The 26280-nt window shown below is 33.6% G+C and overlaps 1 protein-coding gene across 1 annotated transcript in view; it reads right to left on the bottom strand.

Moving 5' to 3' along the window:
* Positions 1–1600: 1600 nt before the first annotated feature.
* CHIC2 (cysteine rich hydrophobic domain 2) overlaps positions 1601–26280 on the bottom strand; it is a 54961-nt gene continuing 30281 nt past the window's right edge. Inside the window, exons 4-6 of the mRNA XM_043447613.1 lie at positions 6352–6408; positions 6126–6185; positions 1601–2870 (exon numbers count right to left, since the gene is read on the bottom strand). Of these exons, the coding sequence (XP_043303548.1) occupies positions 2820–2870; positions 6126–6185; positions 6352–6408 (168 nt within the window). The 3' untranslated portion in view covers positions 1601–2819. The remainder of the gene's footprint in view (positions 2871–6125; positions 6186–6351; positions 6409–26280) is intronic.

A 26280-nucleotide genomic window follows, 5' to 3' on the forward strand; every position in this document is an offset into this window, starting at 1 on the left:
CTGTTTACTAGTCTTCAAGGTTGAACACTTCTTGATATCAGGCCAAAATTACATGTTTATATTTTAAATGGATGAAACCTAGTCATTAAAGAGTCATAATAGAGCATCTGAGGACTATTTTATATAAGTAAGGTTGTGAGAGAGGGGCATATTTACCTTAAAAGCTAAATGTTACTTCAGTTTTACTACAGTCATTAGATTTTGGATAACCATATATTTTAATTCAGGTATACAAAAGTCATGTACTAAAATATAATAGGGTTTGCAAAGTACACTGTTTGATAAAGGAATGTTTCTACAAAGGGATGTTGGACTAATTGTAAAATGCCAGTAATATACGAATGAAGATCGTAAGATATTCACTTAACCTGTGTAAAATCTATACATTAGATTTTCTGCCGATAATACCTTTTCTTGGCCATTTTTATAATCATGTGCTATGGTCCATGTCTCACAAACTTTAAGTTAGAAAACAGAAACTAAAGATCATCATTTAAAACATTTCCTTTGGACTAATGTTCATATAACGCAGGCATCTCCGACATTCCTAATTTTCAGTAACCTGGACACTTTATGATTCAAGAAACGGTAAACCAAAGGGCTTACACTGGGGGCTACTAATGAAAACCCAAACATGGAAACCTAACTGCTCAAAGCATAACTGGCTTATGGTAATGTCACATATTAAGCATTCACAGCTCTTTTCCATACATTCATTAGAAATATGAGTGCCCATTTCTAGGGAATCTTTAGGCAACATATTTCTCAATAAAATCAGGAAAATATTTTAAAATCTTATACTTAACATTATCAAGTATGAAAACTATCCTGCTAAAAATATTAATATTCTTATGGGAATATAATAATGTTAAAAATACAATTTATAGAAGAATAATAGGAGAAAAGAGTTATGCCTAAATGGATACAGTTCTTCCTATAAAGCTGATTAACATGATGCTCCACAAATTTACACAATTTCAGATCTGGAAAACTGTGCTGCACAGTCTACACAGTCATATTTTTCTGTTCTTTTGGAATCCTCCTGAGGCAAAATTAGTGTTCTCCATAAGATAATTTGTCACAGGAAAACCACAGAGGAAAACTAGAGTTTCTGAATAGCATTATCTTTTAATTTGCACTACTTTAAGGATAGGACATATCCAAGACACAAAGTAAATAAAATGAGAAGTGTATGAATTCTCTGTACTTTTGAGCTCTTCATAGGAAAAGTGTTTTATAAATTCAAGTTGGTGTTTTGGGAAGCAAAGGAAACAAATAAATCTCAGGACACATCCTTCTCCAAAAATCCTAATTTTTAAGATAGTTCCTAATATCTGATATAGGATATGTCATTAAACTATTCAAATTCACATAGAATTACAGTACTTTGGAGAAGTACAAAGAAATAGTTTTAAAAAATACAGGTATATAAATTAATGAAACTGGTATTTAAAAGATCTAATACAAGGAAAAAAGTATTATATAGTGGTACCAATTCTTAATACAAATTAAGCATAGTTTATATAATTTCAAAAGTTATTCACATTATTGCTCGATACCACAGTTGTATGGAACATGTTGTATACACACACAAAATTTGTATAATTTCAAGGTTTATAAAAACAAAAATTTACACATAGGCCATTCAGAAATTTAGAAAGTTTTTAAATGCATGGAGATATGTACAACCAAAAGGAGGAGGAAAACAAAAAAGTATGCCTGTACATATTTTAAAGAAACAAACTGATCTGACTCAAACTTGTGTATCATACTCTTAATCAAAAAAGCATACATAACTGGACTGAAAGCAAACTAGTGGATTAAAACAGTACTAGATATGCCCTCCATTTCTTAGTAATAATCTGTTTTAAATATCAATGGGATATTAAACACGAGTTTAATTCTATAATGTTTGTTTTCTTTCAAAAACTTTTCAGAAGCACATATGCATTCTACAATTGCTGTTAGATTGGGAGATATTTTCCTTAGAAATTTTTTAAAAGAATATTTCTAGTATTCCTATACTTTTGTACATAAGATTTGATAAAACAATAAAAAATAACCCAAATAAGGCCATTATTAATACACCTTGATCAAAAATATACAGATTGTAATGCTACTATGTTTTGTGATCCTGAGCTCTAGTAAACATTAGATGCATGCATATCATTCACTGATTTGTCTATTCTAATGAAAATAATTTAATCCTGCCTTATGACTTTTGAAGACAGAAATACTTTCAAAACTTTTTGACAGGTCTTTATAATGTTACAGATATTTCTGCTGTAAACATAGCATTAGGAATTGTATGAGAAGGAATATGTTATGGTTCAAAAAGCTATGAAAGAAAACACTATTTTAAAATAATGACAATAAATTTAAAAAGCAAGAGAAATAATACAGAGTGTGCTTGCTAGAATGATAGATAAGTAGAGCCTTACAAAGGTCTTTTTCTATATTAAGGAATTAATAAATAAAGGACTGTGTATACCTTGGTGGTAAAATAAAAAAGCTGGCCACTTTTTATGCTAAGTTCAAATGTATTTTTTTTTTGATAATACAAAAAAGTAATCCTTGAAATTCAGAATACATAACAGAAAAGAGCACAATAACTTAAGTATTAAACATCTGTATGAAATAACTGTTGCAAAGTTTGACAAAAATGCACACTTAGAACATGCGGTTATTTAAAAAAAAAAAAAGAAAAAAACACCACACGATTCTGTAGAACCAATGTTATGTCACCACCAGGAGAGCACCAAGCAAGGCACCATTGGAAAGACAACATACTTGGAAAGTCTCTATAAATAAAGTAAATGCTAATCTGGTCGAAAAATCGGTGTCTTTGGTAAAAATTCTATGAGGATGACCTGTAGAAGGAGAAAACAAGTTTTAAAAGGATTTCTTTAAAATTTTATCTTAAAAATACTTCAGTTATATTTCATCACTTAAAACAATTTTTATAGTGCCTCTGACAAAGAGGAGAACGCATGCATGAATGAATGAGAAGAGAGAGCTAGCATTTACTGAAAGCTAACTACATACCAAGTATTTCATACTACATGCATCTATTTAATCCCGACAATTCTCTATGAGGCAAGTATTATCATACTCACTTTACAGATGAGAAACCTGATGATTTGAGAAGTATAACACCATAGATTATGGAGTTAGTATATGAACAAAAGACTGTCTTAACTCCAAAGCCTTGACCTTTCTACTCCCCTATGGTGGCTGCAGCTGACCCTAATATTCAGCTCCACAGGCTTTCTCCCTTTTATTTACAGCCCAGTTCCACGGGTCTTTAGGTTCTAGAGCTGTTCTCATTTTACTGTACCAGGACATGTTATCTCTAGACAAAGTGTTGGTCCTCTCTCTCTTAATTTTTTAAGAACATTCTTTTCTTTTTAGGTTAGCAGAATTAAAGGTTAGGCTAGCAAAATTAAAGGTTAATATCTGTTCCAAAGGACTTTTTACTAGGAAACTAAATGAAAATCAATCAAAAAACATAACACAGTAACACAGAAAGACACAAGTTGACCAGAGCTAATTTTTATTCCAAACTTGGAACTGTCTTAAATTATAATCAATTTTCCCTGTTTGAACTCTGTATGGAATGGATGCTAAACAAAAAATTATTCAATTTGAACAGTCTCCAGTTTGAGGAACTCCTGTCTTTTTAGAAACTGTCTTGATATGACCTCTAGGTTTGGATACTTTTCTACATTTAACCATCTGAGCCACAAATCTTCATTTTCACTCTTTAGTTCTCCTGATTTTTGGCCTGTCTCAATAAAGAAGGTATTTCTATACGTTGCTCCAGTATACTCCTCCCCTAGCTGACTCATTATTCGGTGCCCCTGTGCTGCTCTCCTGACCTGTTATTTGCCTATACAATGTTCACTAGCTTCCTACCCAGCTTCTGTATTTGAGCTAGAGCCCTCTGTTTCTCAGTTTCTTCACCTATAAAATGAAAGGACTGGAGAGATGGCAAGATTCTTTGTAGTTCTAAAATTTGATGACTAAATTATATTTTCCAGTATATATTGCACAATGAATAGTAAAAGATATCTTTAACTATCTAAATTATTACTAGTTTTAAAAGAATATATCCTACAAACTTTTTCCCTTCAGAAGCCATACAAAGAAGTTAACCATTTCTCTCATTTCTTCTGCCATATCTGAGTAAAAGAAAATTTGGTATATTTCATAGATTTACACCAATATTGAAAACATAATCAAGGAGAAATATTTCCCTTTAACTAACAAATGAAATTTCTGTAAATTGAAGAAAATGTGAAGTCAAACAGATATACAGATTATTTCTATCTTAACTTTGCAAAACTATTTTTAGGGAGTTTTTAAAATTGTTTTTACTCCACTCAACTGTCATAAATACACATACAAACACACACACACGCTAAGAAAACTGAAGAGAAATACATTTTAAAATAATTTTTAAGTTTTTTAAAAACTATTCTTCTAGATACCTTTTATGATGGTAAGAAAATATAATGGCTTTAGTACAAAAGTGTTTATCTAAAAATTAACGACAGTTTAACAGAGCAGTAAGAGCACATATTTTACAGAGCACATAAGCTCAGAATGTTTTGGAAGGTTAAATTATTTTAAATAATACTAGAACATCATAAAAATAAACATTAAATAGAATGAGCATATTTTATGAATGAATGATCTTATAGTTCTACCTGGAAATAATAGTATTGGGGATACTTTTATGTTTTGCTTTCCAAAGTAAATTTAGAAGTGTGCTAAATAAATAAGTAAAAGCCTCTACTTTATTAATAAGCTGAGTGTTTGGGTTTGTAAATATAGCAAATGTTTTTTCACAAAATCCTTTAAATCACTTACATATCCATCCCTTCTCACAAAATACATAAACTCTCTCACCAGTGAGTTTTCATCTATGATGAAAATACAAGCCTAGTATTTTCATAGGTCAATCTCAAAACCAAGTTATTTGAATGTGCTTTTATTATTATACAAAAGTATCAAGTGCCTTTTTACCATCATAAATTAACATGTTTGATATAATAGATAATGATAAATACATTATTTAGTTCACTGAATAGAGCTATTCTATGAAAAAAGACATTTTAAAGACATCTTTTATGTTCAAGGCTAGAAATGGTATTTGATTGTGTGATAACGAAAAGAAAGAGAAAATGCTATAGAGAAAAATGATTTTATGATAATTTCCAACTATTTCCAGTATCCAGGCACTGTTTTCATTAATCTTTTATACACACACACACACACACACACATGCTACCTATGATGGCTATACTATGTCAAAGAATAGACAAAATCTGTCAGAAATGATGTGCTAGATACTTAACTCTGTGCTCAGATCTTCTTCTTTTCATATATTAATCTTTTCATATTTAACATAAAACACCCAGGCTCAAAGGAGAATAAAGATTCATACTTTTTCTATAGTATTCTGAACTTCTCAAACTGAGAAAAAATTTTCAAGTAAATCAAGTAGTTGGTAAATTAAATCCCATTCTAAGCTCTAAAATTCACTGTATACACATACCCATTAGATATCTTTTAAAGAATAAACACAGGGTGAGCAACATCTTATCTCCTGTTTACTTTTAAGATAATTTTTACAGAATAATATTCCAACAACACTTTGAAAGATTCTTTAAAGGCCACTGAGGTATGGGCAGTTAGAATCTATAAAGGCTAAAGGTTTCTTAAGCTCCAGCGGCTTGGCTGAAAGGTTTTCTTCCATACTTGGAAACCTGATTAGCATTATATAAAGCCATATCTGACTTGCTGCGTAACCAAAGTTGTGGTTATTCTTTATACAGCATCTAAAATTTCACACTCCATCAACACATGTTCAGCCTATTTTATCTTGGCAATTAATTTATTATTTTTCAGAACACAGTGAAGCCTTGTTTTCAAGTCATTCATAACTTTATAAATCAGTCTTGCACATGAAACCATGCATCTGTGAACCGTAGAAAATCCTTGCACTCAGGAGATTAAGCTTCTGACACCTTTGCTGATTAATAATCATGGAAAGAATAAGATCAGAAGCAAAATAAATGATCATTTAATAGAGAAACTCACAAAACAGCCCTTTAACTTACATATTCCATCATGTTATTCGTTTCACATTTCCTTTTGCTCAGTCTCCAGTGCAAGCACAGCTAGACAAGTAGGAGAGTAAAAGAAGAAAAATGAGCTCTATTTTATTGCAGCACACAGACTAACCCATTTGTCCATCTTTCATATTTTTAGTTCAACAAAAGCATCTGTTTCCATACTGTGCAGTTCAGACCCCAACAGTACGAAGCTGCTCCCTGTGGTACTCACCTTGTGGTATAACCTATTGTTTTCCCATTCTAATAACTTCTCAATCGATCTTCGTGTCTAGAAGACAAATGAGAAAAAAGTTTACTCTTGACTGGTTTTAGAAAAACTTGGTTTTGCAGCTGTTTTTTGTGTGAAAAGGAAAGAGGTATAAGACAGTGGCTGAGTTTAGAGTGGTCTCTAACACTAGTAACATTCTAGCACTAAACAGTAGCCTGAACAGAAATAGTACTGTTTTGATAAAGATATGGTTTTGGTTTTCAGCACTGTATTTTTTAACTGTTTCAAACTTACTAGTCTCTGATTTATTTAAGTCTAAAAAGCTAATGTTATCCAGCAAAAAATACAAATTGAAATCCCCATTGCTTTCAAAAATATTTCTGTAATATTTAGTAGTAATAAGAATACCTTAATACATATTTTAAAACAAAGCTATTTATACATTAACAAAATGAAAAGGGTCTTTAGTCTAAATTAAAGAAGGAAATGATTAAAAGTTAATAAAAAATATCAATCTGTGTCAAATCAAACTAATTTTTATATCATACTTAAAAATAATGTCCAAATTTAAAAGCTAAGCTTATTTATTATTCCACAAAGATTTTCAGAGGCAAAACTGCATTTAATCCAACCACTTTTGTTGGTTTTCAAATTAAATTGGTTTTATTTGAAAATCAAACTTTATTCAACACTACTGTTAAAGGAACAACTAGGAAATTTACACTGAAGGTCACTTGATCTTCGCAGCACCCACTATGCAGCATGAACTGTTCCTTGCTTGAGGAGGAGTGAAGAGGAGGACAATCCACGGCGCCAGGTGCCAGGATGAGACTGACAGAGCTGCAGGTGCAAACAGGACAGCGCTGCCGCAAGAACAAACGCAACTTGCGGCAGCTGCGGCGTCCTTGCCAGGAAAGGAAAGCAGCATCCAGCTCCATCAATGTGGCACAACCACATAAGTACTAAGCATCAAATATGAAAATCTGCCTATCAAACAAGGATGAGCGAGGTGGAAAACTGTTATGGTCAAGCTGAGTTTGAATACTCTAATGTTACATAATAAAACGGTTAATATCTATTTAAAGTATCTACTGTAATCTAGTTACCATATTACCTTTTAGCATGTGGAACATGCTAAAGACACACCACAGTCACAGAGGTGCCAATTATAATTCATAACTACCACTTACTGCCTTACATTTTCCAAGCTTATGTCATAAAAATCAGAAACTCAGCTAACTCCCTGGGTAATAATATGCCAATGACTAATTTATTACATTACTTTTTTGAACAGTTTTTTTGGCAAGAATTTTAAAGGAAAAAAAGTGCCCTTGTTAACAATGATCAGCAGACCTCACTTGTTTCTTTGTAAAGATAGCCTTTTAGAGGCAGCTCTCCTTTTAAATGAAAATAGGGCAGCAGTTATGGTCACACTTTTTGTTAATTTAGTTGCCAGTCAGCCCCAAATCAAAAGAAAATAAGGCTGCAGAGTGTAATTAACATTCAGTTCAGTCGTTTTGTCCCTTGTCTAGCCCCCAAGCTTTGTTAAAATTGCCATCTGAATGCTGAAGGCTGTAGGGAAATCGATTTGATTCTAATCGCACCATGAAAAGAACATGATCTAACTGCTTTCAGCCCTCCGTAAATCTGTACTAGGTCTTTAGCACAATGCAACTTCCAATTTAAAAAGCACTGAATGTCTCGTCAATGACTTTGTGAAGAAAAAAGAACAAGGAGCAGACATAAAAATTCCAATAGTTGTTTAAGCATTAAAGTTCATTTGCATCACAGCGAACCTGAAAAGGGCTGACCTCTCAAACCGCCTCTCAGGTCTATGAAGTTGTAGCCTTGACAAGCTCACATTGACAGAGCTCATTGACTCTGAAAGGCTACTCTATCAATGGTGAAAAATGGCAATAGGTTCTACTCTGAGCAGGCATCTGCCTGCCCACCCGCTGCTAAACCAATGGCAAAACCGATTCAAAACCTGAATCTACCTTGTAATCTTCCTTTCTAGGACCTTTTAATAATAGATTAAGATTACTATACAATTTGAGGTTTTACTTTTGCTGATGTTTAAAAAGGGGGCAGGGGGTATGAAAGAATTAGAGTGAGGAGAACAAGCTTTCAAGTCTGTTGTTTCATATTAATATATAAAAATTAAAAGTTTAACATTACATTCTGCAAATACTCATTACACACAGAAAAAAAAGTGTAGTTTCCACAATCATTCATCACAAATTTAAACCCATACTATAACAAGAACAAACATTATGAATGGATCTCATGGTGTATATGATACATACACACAAACACACATCAATTTAGAAACTTAAAATATTTACTTTAAATAACTCAAATCAACTACCCATATGTGAATAAAAGACAAGTATAAAGTATGAACCTTAAATTCCAAAATATTTATGTAGAAATGCCAAATTTATCCTTTGCTTCTAACTGGAAGTTTAATGACAGGATTTTATGTATCTTACAAAATTTAAGAATTCTAAACCAAACAAATGGTGGCATGCCATATTCCAAATAAGCATCTAAATATAAAATATTTTTATACACTTGACAGTCTGGAGTAATAGCTCTGAATCTGCAGCATCTAATCTTGCTATTGATATGAGACTTCTTTCCTGCTTGACAGGTGAAAAAAAAAGCACATGCACGTGCAGCTTAATTAATCACTGCACTTGACATCTCAATGATTTACAGTGAGGAGCAGGTGAGAACATACAAAACCAGAAAGGAACTCTTGATCTGAGTGGAACATTTCTAGCACACTAAGATGACAAGTATATAGATTGTAGCAGTCATTAAAAAAAAAAAAGAAACTGTGCCACAAATTATTTGCTAGTAACAACAAAAGCTCAAATTAAATGGGGGGGGGGGAAGCTTTAACTACTGAGAATGTTTAATACTTTGCAATTATTTTCAGTTAACAAAATCAAAATATATTTTCACAATTAAGTACAACACCAATTTGGCAGAGAGTTTAAAAAATGACACTAGCATTTATAAAAATCTATTTAAAAGCCTTTAAAGGTGAGAAGAAAGTACCTTATTACTGAGTACTCTAGAAATAAAAGTGAAGAGTTTATGTCCACAGGGTTGTCAGATAACTATTTATAACAAAATGTAAGATTAAACACTGCCAAACTCTATAATTATGACGGAGCAAACAAACTTAACCATATAAAAACCTGTCCTTGATTTTTTAAAGTATTTCTATCGATCACCAAATCTACATAAATTAAAGGAAACTAATATGCCTCAGAAAAAAACAGTATGTATAGGGTCTATCAACAGAAAATACTAAAAAAAAAAAAAAATCTTTCAGTGTTCTAGGCCAGTGGATCTAAAAATAATCAGTTTTCTTAAAAGAGTGTGGTGCTGTGAAAAGCACCAGACTGACAGTCCTGGGAACCGACAGCCTTCATCTAACTGAAAGGACGGGGGAAAGGGCAGAGCGGGCTTCAGTGCCGGCTTCCCCACAGTGGGCCTAATCCTTTCCAGTGCTCGCACCCTGCAGGCTAGAGGACAGGTTAGCGGTTCCTAACCAACGAGTCCTCAGTCCTGCAAAAGATGATCAACAAGAAAGCTAATTTCATCGTGGAGTTTTACCCTTAGTTAAAAGGACCAAGACCACCAATCCACACCATGTCATCAAAACAAGGTTTTTATGAAAATAACATCATGTCAACTAACTTGGTTGGAAAAAGGACCGCTCTAAGCATTTGGGCTCTGAACCCCCTCCCTCCTCACAAAGCTCTCTTTACTTTTTTTTCACACATTTCCTCATTTCAACACTTTGCTAACTGTATTTTTCTCACTGGTGAACTAATTCTAATATAACCATTCTGCAACTTTAAAGTAAAAAATAACAAACTAAAAAACATCATTTCCGTTATAAATGGACTTATTAAACAGACTTAACTTGAATAACAAGTAATAATAATAGAAGGATAGAAATTTTGGCTTCTATTTGGTTCCTTTTAAATTTTTGGTAGAATTGTGGAAGTAAATCAACCATGAAAAATGCAAAAGAGGTAAACAGCCTGGATAATTCACAAAAAGGCTAATTAAATAACAACTGATCAACAATTAATATTAGGTTGATAAATCCCTATCAATTTCCAAAGAAGCAATCAAAGTAAGCTTACAATAGAAAAATACATATGAAACACCCAGATATAGTAAGCTACTGCAATTGAAAATTAGGATTCTCTGAAAATTCAAATTTGGTTTATATGAGAAGAAACATTTTTGTAATTTTTCTAAATATTATACTTACTAATGAATATGTTATTATTCCTCATAAATGAACTATGCACTATTAGAGATAAATAAGTCTTTCAGGACAGCAAATCATTTAGAAAGTTTTCCCTGTATTACTCCCCCATTTTGTTACCACTGTTACCACTCTTCCATAACAGTATATTCATTACCAATTATTCACTGACTCACAATCCTTTGAAAAAATGTTTTTTTCAAAGAACTGGTTTTCTAGAACTTGCTAAGATCAATAGAAACCTCATGGATTTTTAAGTACTTAAAACCAAAGGAAAAATGTTAAATGTGGAAGCTGTAACAAAATTCCTCTGAATTTTCCCCAAAGAAAGAGCATTTTTATCAGTCTTTAGAATATAAGATGCTAAAATATTTAACAAAATGTATGAGTAGCTCACTAATAACTATTTATAAAAGTTCAACTATTTAAACTTAAAATTAAAGCTTTTTGAATAGGATTTATTCATATCACAGAGCTCAGAGTGCAATTTTAAATGTTCAATTTCTTATTTAAAACAAATTTTAAACTCCTAAGTTTATAATGCATTAATTAAGCTTTAACTAGAATAATGCTTTGAATGTATTCATAATTTTTTAATTTTTCAAGTATTTTTCAAATAAGAACTATACTTATCTTTTGACATCTGTGCAAATTCAAATCATTAAAATAAGTGAAACAAAAATGTTATTAGTTATAAGTCATTAGAAAGCAAGCATGCAAAATTTTAAATGAATTATCTTAAGAGAAAGTTACTTGATTTATCTCTGTCCTGGATTAATATAAATTTTATATTGCAATAATATACAGAAAATTAAATGGCATATCTCAGTACTGTAATACATGAAAAATCTAGATTCACCAAAAGACAAGCTAGAATATGATTAAATTCCTCGAAAACGTCCCTTCCTGTACTTAAATGCCCCTTTTAAAAATTTTATGTGAGGAGGAACTCCCTGGTGGTCCAGTGCTAAGACTTCACCTTCCAATCCAGGTGTTGTGGGTTCAATCCCTGGTCAGGGAGCTAGTATCCCACAAGCCTCTCAGCCAGAAAACCAAAACATAACAATATTGTAAAAAAATTCAATAAAGACTTGAAAAATAGTTCAAAAAAATTTATGTGAACATTCAGACTTAGAGAAAGAACTTACGGCTGCGGGGAGGGGGAGTAAGGATAGAGGAAGTAACAGGGAGTTTAGGATTGACATATACACACTGCCATATTTAAAATGGATAACCCACAAGGATCCACTGTAAAGCACATGGAATTCTGTTTAACGTTATGTTAAACACATGGGAGGGGAGGGAGTTTTGGGGAGAACGGATACATGGTTTTTATATATATATATATATATATATATATGGTGGAGTCCCTTTGCTGTCCACCTGAAACTATCGTAACACTGTTAGCTGGCTAAACCCCAATACAAAATAAAAAGTTTCAAAACCATAATAAATAAAAAGTATGGTATGTAAAGAGAAATATAATTTGTGAATATTAACTTTTATGTAATCTAGAGAAGCTAAATATCCACCAAAATATATTAAAAAAAATCGTTTTCATACTGTTTGTTAAAAATACTATTTTCAGATGAAGATAAGCTAAACAACTGCAAATATTTTGTATACAAAAAATTCCCTTTAACTTAGTACTGAGCAGTGACCTACAAATATTAATTTTAAGCACAATTTAATCAAGAGTTTATGACTAGGCTAGTGGTTCTTGACTTCTTAAGGTTACCCTGACTACTATGGGATTTGACGAAAAAGGCATTTATGCACCTATATATAAAAATTTTGCACACAAATTTAAAGGGCTATCCACAAGTCTCCGATAACTTTTCAGAAAATACTGATAACATCTCAGAAAGCTAAAACTGAGTTTCAAACGACAGAAGAAAATTAGAAAAATTGTTCATAAGACAAATGAATTTCACTAAGCTAATATATATATAGCTTGTATATATAATATATATATATAATATGACTATATAATAGTCAAACATATTACTATCAGAGATTTTAAAAAACTGTATGACTTCACAAGGAAGAATTACTTCACAGCAGGCAGGGGGAAAAATACTGCTAATTGATTATAATGACAATTGGAGAAACAAAGGAGTAAGGAATCATATCTGGTGATCCTCACTTTGGATCTGACCCCATGTTAACTGTTTTTCCTGTTATCTCAATCAATCTTCACAATAAACCTAGAAGGCAGCTTGTATAACTTTTATTTTACATATGAAAACTGTGTCTTAGTGGGGTTAAGAAACTTAAAGCCACACTAGGAAATGATGGAACTGGGATTTGAAACATCCAGGATTTCAGTAACATGCTCTCTCCATTATTCAATGAAGCTACAAATTTGTAAAGAATTTGTAATTTGTTGGATAACACCTCTATGACATGCAAGGTATTTTAAACCACTAACTCAGCTATTGGCCTTGAACAGCCAACTTAATCTAAAACTAAAATTTTCTCCAGCTGAGGTCTAGGAAATACTCATTCTACTCTATTCTTAAGTCTCAATGAGATTTATCCAAAATGTATTTTTTGTTTATAACTTGCTTTGTGCAACTAAACATGAATTGAGGTATATCATTATTTTACAGATTAAGTACACAGATTTTACAAAAGTTAATGGTTTGCCCAAGGTCACATACCAATAAGGGTATGTATGATAAGACTCAAACTGAGATTTCCAAACCAAACATGCTTTCTACCTGGGATCAGCAAACATTAACTACTTTCACTTGCATCTAAATTAAGTGAAATCAATTTTAAATCCTTCCATTCAAGGCACTAACATAAAATGAATACCATGTCCTTAAAATATGATTTCTTTAATTCCAAATATGAAGAAATTTCAAACAAAATGTTAAAAAGCAAGATAATAATAATCACACTGTTCTTTCCCTCCCAATATGCAAAGAACAGCACAATTCTTTATGTAAAGTCAAGGTAACTAGAGACTTCCATTTCTGGGTAGGATGTGAACATCAAGCCAACACTTCCACCAAAAATTGAAATGGATAAATTGAAGAAATAACAAAAACAAACCAAAAAAAAAAAAAAAAAACCACACACACATTATTTTTAAAACATCAGAACATTCTGGGAAGCAACAAGGCCTAGATGAAATAAAATCCAGAGAAGGAAAGCACCCTTTCTAAATCATTTGATGATTAGGTACCAACCATTTTCTTTCTTTGTTGTTTAGAGAAATCAGCCGAAGATTAGGTTTGGCACAACCAGTGGGACTCTTACTAAGGAAAGAGGAAATCAAGAGAGCTTTGACAGATTGCACAGCCTGGCTCAGTGGACTGGAAATTAGATGTACCCTAAAATGCAAGAGACATTCCCAAAAGACATTACTGACTTCTGGGGTAGCATAGAAGGGTGGGGGACCAAGACAAACAGGCAGAAAAAGATTACTCATAGTCTCTCAGTACTTAGGAGACAAATTCTGCTAGAGGGAGGAGGATCGGCAACAAACTCAAAATTGGTATACTCCTGAAAACACTTGAACATGCATAAAATCTAAACTCAAAATATCCAAAGGATACATACAACTTTCTGAGGAAATGAGGCAAAGACCTGCTAGGCCTCAATCAAAAGTCTAGAAGGGCCATAACCAAGAAACAGAAAACTAGGTATTGACGATGAATCACTTACCAGTCCAACCTAGCTCGATCTCTGATTAGATCAAAGTGATCATTTCTCCTCACCCTATCTGCCTGAATTGATGCTTTTGAACTGTGGTGTTGGAGAAGACTTTTGTGAGACCCTTGGAACACAAGGAGATCAAATCAGTCTTGAATATTCATTGGAAGGACTGATGCTGAAACTGAAACTACAATACCTTGGCCACCCAATGCGAGGGAATGACTCATCAGAAAAGACCCTGATGCTGGGAAAGACTGAAGGCAGGAGGAGAAGGGGACGACAGAGGATGAGATGGTTGGATGGCATCACCGACTCAATGCACAGGAGTTTGTAACAAGTTCCGGGAGTTGGTGATGGACAGGGAAGCCTGGTGTCCAGGGGTCACAAAGAGTCAGCACTACTGAGTGACTGAACTGAACTGATCTGCCTAAAAGAGGACCGATGGGACCCTTGGTTTTGAAGATTTCGTCTGGAAGTTCTACTTCACTCTATTTATAATATCTAACATAAAATTAAAAACTTTGAGAACCAGGAAAATATGTCCAATAATCCAAAGAAAAAACCCACAGAAACAAATCCAGAGATAATGCAAGTACTGGTGTTAGTTGACAGGAATTTAAATTAACTATGATTAGTATGTTCAATTATAGTAGAAAATGGACAAAATGGGGGGAAAATGAAGAATTTCAAAAGAGGACTACACCATAAAAACACCAAATGTACCTTGTAGAACTGAAAAATAGTGTCTGAAATTAAGAACTCATTGCGTAGGGTAAGAACAGACCGGACACTGAGGAAGATGAGCAAAGCTTTCTACAAATCACCACATCAATACCATGTCCTAAATATTCAGAAAGAACTGGATGTCGGTCAGCTCTCAGCAAAACACATTTTAAAGAAGTCTAGCACATCTTTAAAGTCCCAGTGCTATCTCTGCACATTTAAGAATCAAAGTTTGCTTTTTTGCATTATCCTCCTTTATAATGAGAAATTAGTAACACGTTGTTACTGTTTAGTCGCTGAATTGTGTCTGGCTCTTTTGCAACCCCATGAACTGTAGCCCATCTGGCTCTTCTGTCCGTGGGATTTCCCAGGCAAGAATACTGGGGTAAGTTGCCATCTCCTTCTCCAGGGGATCATCCCAACCTAGGGACTGAACGCACGTCTCCTGCATTGGCAGGCAGATCCTTTACCACTGAGTCACCAGGGAAGCCTTAACAAGTTTTATTAGTTGTTGTTGTTCAGTTGGTAAGTTGTGTCCAACTCTTTGTGACCCCATGGACTGCAGCACGCCAGGCTCCTCTGTCCTCTACTATCTCCCAGAGTTTGCTTCAATTCATGTTCCCTGAGTTGGTAATGCTATCTAACCATCTCATCTCTGTTGCCCCCTTCTCCTTTTGCCTTCAATCTTTCCCAGCATCAGGGTCTCCCTTCAACTAAAAACAAATAATCAGTGTCATTCACACTAATGGTAGTAATTTAGTTTATGTAAGAATGTTTTCCAAGTTTCAACCCTAAGGTATTTTTTTAAATGAAACAGCAATAAATATATTCTTCTGGTCATAAAATTTTTACACGAGATCCCTTTCCCACATTTCATTACATGAAATCTTTCCCACTGAAGTAAGATTTGAAAGAGGTTAAACCTATTTCTTTATCATGATAATACGGGAGGAATTAAGGCAAAAAAACTGCAAACTGAGTATCTGGCATTAGATCCAGAAAACCCAACTCTACCTTCAGTGAGAGTTCCTGTCCCTTCTACAATGCATTAACTCACTACATGACATTCTCAATCTAAGAGTGAATATACAAGTTTTAAGGAAGGGTATAATATTAGAAACAATAAAAACTTTATCAGAAATAATATGTACTTATTTATTAGGAAGCGAGAACCTGATAATTTTTCAAATACAGGGATACTGATTTTTTGTTTTTATAAAAGTAAAACAGAAGCAAAAGCAATATATCAACTCTCATTTGTCCAACTGAAACTCAGTATAAAATCTGATTAAAATACACTGTTTTCTTGCATCTTTATTTCTTTTATGGCCTCCTTCCTTTACTGTGAGTTTGTATTTTCAAGAAATACACATTTGCTTAACTATTAGGGAAAAAAATAATGGGAAAGTTAAATCTGCCAAAAAACTGAAAGTATTGCAAAAGCTGATATTAAATGCTTGAACATTACTACCATTTATAAATCAACTGGATAAACAGGTAAATTATTATCGACAATCTATGGACCTGAATTTCCTATCATGTGAAATAATGATCTTTTAAGTTCCTTCAAAGCCTCTAAAATAGCCCTGGCTTCCTGATATAAAAAAACTATAATAAAGCATAAAAAAATAACTGATTTTGTATCCTTATCAAAGAGTGGAAAAAAAAATATGAGATCTGGAGCTTTAAGCCTTGGGTTCTAACTATGGCCTAGCTTTGTAGACAGTGGGATCTCAGTTTGATCTGAGCTTCAGTTTTCCCATCCTTAAAACAAGAATAACATGAATGTCTACTCTTGGGATTTGGGGAAGACTGAATGACACAGTACAGGTAAGCTGATTAACTCAATCCCTGGTGTACAGTGAACATTCAACAATTAGTTATTAGATGTTACCACGATATTTACCACATAGATTTTTGTAAAGATTAAAAGAGAACATATGGGTTTTGCAATATATATATGTGTATCAAAATTGTATCAATTGTACATTGTATCAATGTTATATCAATGTTTATCAATTGATACAATATAAATTGTATCAATGTTGTACACCTTAAACTTACATAGTGTTATGTGTCAATTGTGTGTGCACGTGCATGCCTGCTAAGCCGTTTCAACTGCGTCCAACTCCTTGCAAACTTATGAACTGTGGCCCACCAGGCTCCTCTGTCTACGGGATTCTCCAGGCAAGAATATTGGAGTGAGTGGGTCGCCATGCCCTCCTTCAGGGGATCTTCCCAACCCAGGGATGGAACCCGCATCTCCTACGCCTAGTGTGTTGCAGGCGGATTCTTCACAGCTGAGCCACTGGGGCAATAAAGCTGGGAGGAAAAGAATGCATATGGGGGAGATCTTATGTGAAATGTTCTCATCATACCTATACATACAAAAAAAGAGGGAGGAGAGGAGTGAATTACTGGAGGCCATGGTTAGGCTTATGGCATTGTTTATAATGATTGTGTCACAGGTGCATACTTATTTTGAACATATGAATACCCTAATAAATATGTTGTATTTATAGAAATAAAGCAATTGGATAGCTTCTTTTTAAAAAAAAGTTAGCACTGATTTTCCTAAACCTTCAGTCTATAATAATGTCGTAAGAATACATTTAGTTCATCATCTGTTTACCAGAAACTTTTCAAGATCCCCTCCTTCTCTAAAATTTCATTATGATGCTTTTAACTTTGTTTTGCTTTCATTATCTGCAACATGTTAGAAGCATCTTTCTAATTTTTCATCTATATCTTCACTGCAATTCTCATCTTATGATTCAGAGTAAGTGAATACAATTGCTCAAATCCCAAACACAGAATAAATTAGAGTTCTAAAAGTTTTAGGTAACTTTTAATATTGCTGCTATAACTGAGTAAGTAAACTCCAAGTTCCTCATACACACAAATATTTGCAGCTTTCTGGTTATGATTCTCCCAGGCTCACTTTCTCTTGAATTTCTTTAAATATTACAAGGCTACATTCTCACTTAAAACCCTCAAGTCCTGACCTCTTCCATTTGGATTTTCTACTCCTACTATACCCCAACCAAAATAACTCACTATTATTGAATAACTAAATTTGAGGTCGAGAGAAAAGACATTTAGAAGTAAATCTAAGCACATTACAACTTAAAATAAAAGAAATAAAGTTTGATTTAAAAAAAGACTTGTATCTCATCTACATTTCAAAACTAAATAGCAATTATCAAAAAACAAACAAAACAAACAAACCTCAGAGAAGCCAAAAAAGAAAAACTAGGACCAAAAAACTAAAGACAGAAAACAACAAAATTCTGTAAAGCAATTATCCGTCAATTAAAAAAAAGTAAGTTTTAAAAAATTTAAAAATAAAGAAAATATTTTACTAAAATGTCAATCTTTAGATCGGAAATAAAAATCAATATTGAGAACTTCTTTACTTAGAGCTTGAAAATAAGGATGTTTTTGTTGACTTACACAGCTCAGTTTTCAAAGAATCATAGATTTTCAGGACTGGAGAGTACCTAGAGAGATCAGTCAGCCTTTCCTCTCCTGAGATTAAGAGAAAAATAAAGTAGGGAGTATGGTGGTTAAACTTCAGGCTCAGAGAGGTTTTAAGTGACTCAAAGTCATTCAGCTTCAAACAGTGATTTACTATCTTTTGTACTTTATCACACTGCCCCTGCAGGAAAAAAATGTCTGTTATTTACTCTAGAAGACAAAACACTTTCATTTTCTTAGGAATCTTGTTTTGAACAGTGAGGACTATGTCTTCTGAAATGTTATCATCTTACTACTCAAGAATTTCAAAAGCCAAAAGGTACATTCATTCAGCAAACATTTATCGAACACAAAACAGATGAGAGCACTGTGAGAGGCACTGGAGATGCAGTGGTTACAAAGACAGACCCTGGAAGAACAGTAACAACGTGATTTTAGTAGCAACAGCCATTCACTAAGCAAATACTATAGCCAAAAAACCATACTAAGGTACTTGCTCTTATTTTTAAAACAATGCTGCAAGGAAGAGATTAACCTCATCTCAGAGAGGTAAAAACTGAGGTTTAGAGAGTGTGAACTGATCAATGTTCAGAGTAAGTGCCACTTTCCAAACCAGTTCTTTCTAGCATCAAAGTGCAGGTCCCAGCTACTACATGTTGCAGCCTACTTCCCTATTCCTAAAGAAATGATTCCCTGATACAGGTCTAAATACAGAAGAGTATAAAGGGAATGGAAATACATACTATGTACAACAAATTCATATTGAGAACATTTTTAGAAAGCCACGCAATTTTATTCCTTATAGGTAAGAGAAGGTTAAAGCACTTAAAAAAAAAAAAGTACAATAACTCACAAGATTAAGAAGTCTGTATGTAAACATTCTAAAACTTAGAGTTCTTCAATCAGAAAGGACAATGGCTGAGCATACATATAAACAAAGTCCATAAAATCACTAAAGTTGGGATATTATATATGTACATCATATATATATATATGTATATATATATATGCAAAATCTCAAAAGACTGAAACTAATAGTTACTTTAAGATGGAAAACAAAAAACACTGTAACAATGTACAGTAAAATAATGAAACTTTTTCCTCAATAAATGAGCCAGGCTAAAAGCAAAAAAGTCATAAAGAGTTCACTTACTTAGACATCAATTTTCAAAACTATAATACTACAATTAAGGCACAATCAAGAAGCAAAGTATAAACAAAAGTATTAACAAAAATAAGCTTTTGCAAAGTAAATGTCATAAAATCTATTTAATGAAGCTGAAGCATTGTACCTGCTTGTAAGCTCCTCAGACTCACACTAAGAACTACCAAAAGGCTGAGGTGTCCTGTTTTATTGTCTTTCAAGCATGTATCACTATTTGTAATTACCTCATTGCAATACCAAGCAATACCAAGCCCACAGTGTGGCTTTAGAAATAATTAACTGAATTAATGAAAAAGTAACTTTCAGAGAATGGCATGCGAACAGCTTAAAGTGCTCAGTCCCTCAGTTGTCTGACTCTTTGAGGACCCATGGACTGTAGTCCCCCAGGCTCCTCCATCCCTGGGATTCTCCAGGCAAGAATACTGGAGTGGGTCGCCATTTCCTTCTCCAACAGCTTATAAACTAATGGCAGCTAAAATCAGCAATTTCATAAGACAGATATGTTTACACTCTAAGAGTATCAACGTTATTCAGTAAGTCATTTTAAACATTTTCTATTAAAACAAATAAATATAATAGAATGTAAAATTCAAATGAGTGTCTGAGATATAACACAAGACTTCAAAAATACTGTTATTGCAGGTGGCTACTTCATATTTCTAGGACATATATTTATTGTCTTTTGTTATTAGAGCTACTTCATGAAAAACATAACAAGTACTTATAAACTTGAACTATTTCTGTGCTCACCTAGCCAGTTCTCCAAACAGATTACATGCTCTTTCAATATAGCATTAATATAAATCTTTCAATCCCAAGCACAGTACTTATTTGTCAAAAATGCTTTTAGGACATTCAGACTTTCATTTTCAGCAAAGATGCAGCAATAGCCACCAGATTTACCCTCTGGCCTGAGACTACCAAAACAAACAAACAAACAAAAACCCAAAAAGCAAGACTATTGATGTCAGCTTCCAGGCCACAGTAAATGGAAGGACAGCCTAAACAAAGCCTGGCAACTCTGAGTTAAGGAGACAGAGTTGAGAATTTGAGAAACCAAGGCAACCTGAAGCCACAGAACAGAGTACCAAAGAGGAAAGTGTTTCAGAGAACTCCAAAGATCTGCGTGCAGACAGTCCTTACCGAGTATTAAGGTGACTGCTGAGCAGTGCGTGCTGGTAGGGGAGCTAGCAAAGGGAGAGCAAAGAGTCACTAGAGAGGATGCGCGGTAAGAATGTCCAAAGATCCAGCACAGAGACTGACAAAGACACAGCACAAAGCCTTTCCCATTAGCCGGACTAGGGAACATCACAATTAACAAGCTACTGAGTAGAATAGCCAGAAAGATCTTGCCTTACCAGTGATTAGCCCTAGATCAAATACTGCTACGGATACTCAAGAAGTTAAGCACCCTCCTAGGTATATACCCAAAGAACTGAAAAAAAGCATCAAACAAATACATATACAACCATGTCCATAACAGTAGCACTAGTCACCTTTTGGGCAGAAAAAACCTGAATGTCCATCAACGGATGAATGGATAAACAAATTATGATGGTATATCCCTGGTAACTCAGCTGGTAAAGAATCTGCCTGCAATGCAGGAGACCTGGGTTCAATCCCTGGGTTGGGAAAATACCCTAAAGGAGGGCATGGAACCCATTCCAGTATTCTTGCCTGGAGAATCCCCATGAGCCTGGCAGGCTACAGTCCATGGGGTTGCAAAGAGTCGGACACATGGTGTACATGGTGTATATAAAGGAATATTACTCAATCATAAAAAAGAATGAAGAATTGAGACCTATTACAACATGGAGGAACCTTAAAAACATTACGCCAAGTGAAAGAAGCCAGATACAAAAGGTCATATGCTGTATGATTTCACTTACATGAAATAACCAGAATAAATAAATCCACAGAGACAGAACACACACTGTTAGCTGGAGGGAAAGGACAATGGGGAGAAAATGCTCAGTGGGTAAAGGATTTTACTTTTGAGTGGTGAAAATGTTTTTAGAACTAGACAGAGGTGATAGTTGCACAACACTGTGAATGTACAAAATGCCACTGAATTATTCACTTTATTCTTTTTGGGGGAGGGGAAGGGGGAGCCACATTACAAGGCATGTGGGATCTTAGTTCCCTGATCAGGAATTGAACCCATTTCCCTGCAGTGGAAGCATGAAGCCCTAACCACTGGACACCAGAGAATTACTGGAAGTGCAGAGTCTTGACCATTAGGACCACCAGGGAGTCTCTAAACTGTTCACTTAATAATGAAAACTTAATTTTTATTATGTAAATTTCACTTTGATAAATTATTATTTTGTAAATTTATGAAGGCTGAAAATGGAAACCAAGAATTGATTGGGAGAAAAGAAAACAAATAGCAAAATGAAAGACCTAAATTTAGCCAAATTGATAGTTACAATAAATCTATATGGTGCAAAATTTCTAATTAAAAGACAGAGTGTGTCAGACTGAATAAAAACTGAATAAAAAAAAATCAAGACCTAACAGTGCCTATAAGAAACAAATTTTAAATAATGGCACAATTAAGTTAAAAGTAAAAGAAGGAAAAAGATATGCCAGGCTAACATTAATCAAAAAAAAGTTGGAATGACAATATTAAAACTAGAAAAAGGTATATTGTGGAGAAAAAAATAAAGAAGGTCAATGTCATAATGATAAAGAGGTCAACTCACGGAGTAGACACAAAAATCTGAAACTTATGTACCTAATTACAATGTCAAAAAAACAATAAGAATAAATAGATAAATCTGCAGTTACATAATTACAGTCTTAGAGTTTAATATCCCTGTCTTGATAACTAATAGTACTAGACAGAAATTCAGTAAGACTACAGAAGATCTGACATTACTAACCAATTTAATCTAATTGAATTAAAGCACACCACTCCACCCAAAGGAAGATGAAAACACATTATTTTCAAGTGCACAAGGATCATTTACCTAGATAGTTCATATTCTGGGTAATAAAATAAATCTTAAAAAATTTAAAAGGATTCAAAACATACAAAGTATTATCGAACCACAATGAAATTAAACATTGGCAACAGAAAGATCTCTATAAAAGCCCCCCAACTATCTGGAAGCTAAATAAAATACTCCTAAATAGTGCATTGGTTGTAGAAAAAGCCAAAAGAGAAATATGAAAGTAAAAGAAATTGAATGAAAATTAAAACACAACATACCAAATTTGGGCAATACAGCTAAAGCAATACTCAGGAAGAAAAATTTTAACATTAACTATCAAAAGGTCTCAAATCAATGACCTTTGATTCCAACTTTAAAAAAAACTAGCAAAACAAATTCAGAGTAAGAAGAAGAAAGAATAAAAGTTAGAGTGGAACCTACGAAATATTAAACATTAACTTGATAGAAACAATAAAATCAAAAGTTGATCTCTGAAAGTAACAAAACTAATAAACCACTAGCCAGATTGGTCAGGAAAAAAAAGAGAACAAGGAATAAATTAACAATTTTAGGAATTAAGCAGTTATATTACTAGAGATTTTACAAGTAGTAAAAGAATAATGACTATTATGAACTGTATGAAAATTCAACAACTCAAATAAAATAGACAAATCCCTTGAAAAATAGAAACTATGAGGCTCAATGATGATAAAGTGGGTAACCTGAAAAGTTCCATATATATTAAAGAAACTGAATTTGTAGTTTAAATAATTCCAACAAAGAAAATTACAGGTCCAGATGGCTTCACTGGTGAATTCTCCGAAAACTTAAGAAGGAAATAATGCATTTTCTGAACAAACTCTTTCAGAAAACTGAAGAGGAGAGAACACTTCACAACTCATTTTGTGAGCTATCACTACCCTAATGCCAAAATCAGGTATTATGAGAAAAGAAGACTACAGAAAAATATCTCTCATGAGCAGACAGAGGACTTCTAAACAAACTTGAAGTCTAAAATTTCAATCAATTCCACATATTTTTAAACGAAAAATAAGAAACTATATAACCACTCTAAAGAAGCAAAAAAGGTATCTGACAAAATCCAACATCTATTCCTGATGCAAACTCTTCACAAAGCAGTAGAATAAAACTTCCTCATATGACAAAGAACGTCTATAAAACCCCATATGATATGGAATGATAAAAATGTGAATACATTCCCCCTAATATCAGCAATAAGACAAGGACATCTATTCTCATTACTTTTTTTTTTTTTTTTTTAATTTTTGGCTCTGCTGGATCTTTGTTGCTTCACAGGGACTTTCTCTAGTTGCACCAAGTAGGGGCTACTCTTTGTTGTGGTGAACAGGCTTCTCACTGCAGGGGATTCTCTTTTGAAGAGCACAGGCCTAGGCATGGGGGCTTCAGTAGCTGCAGCACGCGGGCTCAGGAGTTGCCGCACACGAGCTTAGCTGCCCGAGGCATGCAGAATCTTCCCGGACCAAGGATGGAAGCTGTGCCCCGGCATTGGCAGGCAGATTCCCATCCACTGTGCCACCAGGGAAGTCCCTGTTCTCACTATTTCAGTCAAAGACTTTCTGGAGATTCTAGTCACTGCACTTAGAAATAAAAAAATTAAATCCAAAGCAAAGTAGTAGTAGTAGTAAAAATAAGAGCAAAAAAATCAATGAAACTAAAAACAGATAAATGGAAAAAAATCAGGACTTAAAGGAGTCCATGTACATCACTCCTATTCAATATTTTACTGGAAATTCTACCCAATGAAAAAAAGAGAAAAAGAAATAAAAGGCATACAGATTAGAAAACAAGAAATAAAACAACATGGTTATCTATGTAGAAAATCCCATAGAATCTATAAAAGTATTCCTGAAATACAGTAAGGTCATAGGACACAATGCCAATATACAAAAATCAACTACATTTTTTATGTCTGGCAATGAACAGCTAGAAATCAAAATTTTTAAAATACCATTAATAGCATCAAAAACAGAGAAACATATACACATAAAGCTAATAAAAATATGTGCATGATCTGTATTCTACACAAAAAATTAGAAAATATTGATGAAAAAGAAATCAAAGATCTAAATAAATGAAGAGGTATAACACATTCCTGGTTTTGAAGACTTGTTAAAGATGTCAATTTTCTCCAAATTGATTTATAATTTCAATCCAATCAAAACTGCAACTTTTAAAAGACAATCTGATTCTAAAATCTGTGTGGAAAATGAAAACAGAATAGCAAAAACAATCTTGAAACAGAAGAACGAAGTTTAGAAGACTTGTCCTACCTGATTTCAACCCTTACTGTAAAGCTGTAAGGCACTAAACTACACACACACACACACACACGTGTTGCTTACAATACTTTATAGTTCTATGGTAGTAGTCCAGTATAGCACCCTGTACTATAGGATAGCACATACATAGTGGACTACTATACAGTATAGTAGTCCAGTACTACAGCGGGGCTTCCCTGGTGGCTCCATGGTAAAGGATCTGCCTGAGAGCTCAGGAGACTCAGGTTCAATCCCTGGGCTGGGAAGATAGAGGGAAACAGCAATCTACTCCAGTATTCTTGCCTGGGAAATCCCATGGACAAAGGAGCCTGACGTGCTCCAGTCCATGGGGGTGCAAGAGTCAGACATGACTTAGCAACTAAACAACAAATAGTACTATAGCAAATACATATACTATAAAGCTATCAAGTATTACAAATGAGACCACATGGTACATGGTATTAAAATCAGGACAGACACACAAAAATCAATAGAACAGAACAGAGTCCAGAAATAGATCCACGTAAATATGGTTGACTGACTTCTGACAATATACAATGGCAATTTATGGGAAAAGGATACTTTTTTCAACATATCATCCTGGAAAACTTGAAGTCATATGTAAAAAATGAATTTTGACCTGTATCTCACATATATATAAATATGGATTCAAAATGGGTCATAAAACACAGAAAAGATCATAGGAGAAAAATGTGACCCTAATTTAGGCAAAGAATTCTCAGATATGATGACAAACACACAATTTTTTAAAAATTAATATACTGGCCTTAATCAAAATAAAAAATGTTTGCTCTGCTAAAGACATTAAGAGAATGAAAAAACAATTACAGACTAGAAAAATATATTTGCAAGTTAAATACCTCACAAAGGATGTCCTTCAATTGGTAAATGGATAAACAAATTGTAATATATCCATACAAGAGAATGCTTCTCAGATTTCTACATATCGGTTCTGTTCTATTGATTTCTCTGGGTCCATCTTGAGTTTAATACCATGTGGTCTGATTTATAATACTTTATAGCTTACTTTGTCTTATTTTGTAAGACGAAAAGGGCAAATAAAATAATAAATAAAAGGTTAAAAATCCCTGCTTTAAATCCCACCCCCATCTGACAAAGCATCCCTTTTTTCAGGGCCTCTAATACCCTTCATATATACAGGAAGGGTCCCCCTCTCCAATTATGTAACAGCCTGTACCCATGACGGGGAAACAGTTTTTTAACCAGTAATCATTATCTGTTTATGCCTAGTGGACAGCAGAGTCCATATAAAATTAAATCATAAACATATATACAAGAAAGACTTCAGAGGTAATAATACAAAGTTGAATGAAATGTACTTTCTGA

The sequence above is a fragment of the Cervus canadensis genome, chromosome 26, assembly GCF_019320065.1.
Source record: "Cervus canadensis isolate Bull #8, Minnesota chromosome 26, ASM1932006v1, whole genome shotgun sequence".
NCBI lineage: Eukaryota > Metazoa > Chordata > Mammalia > Artiodactyla > Cervidae > Cervus > Cervus canadensis.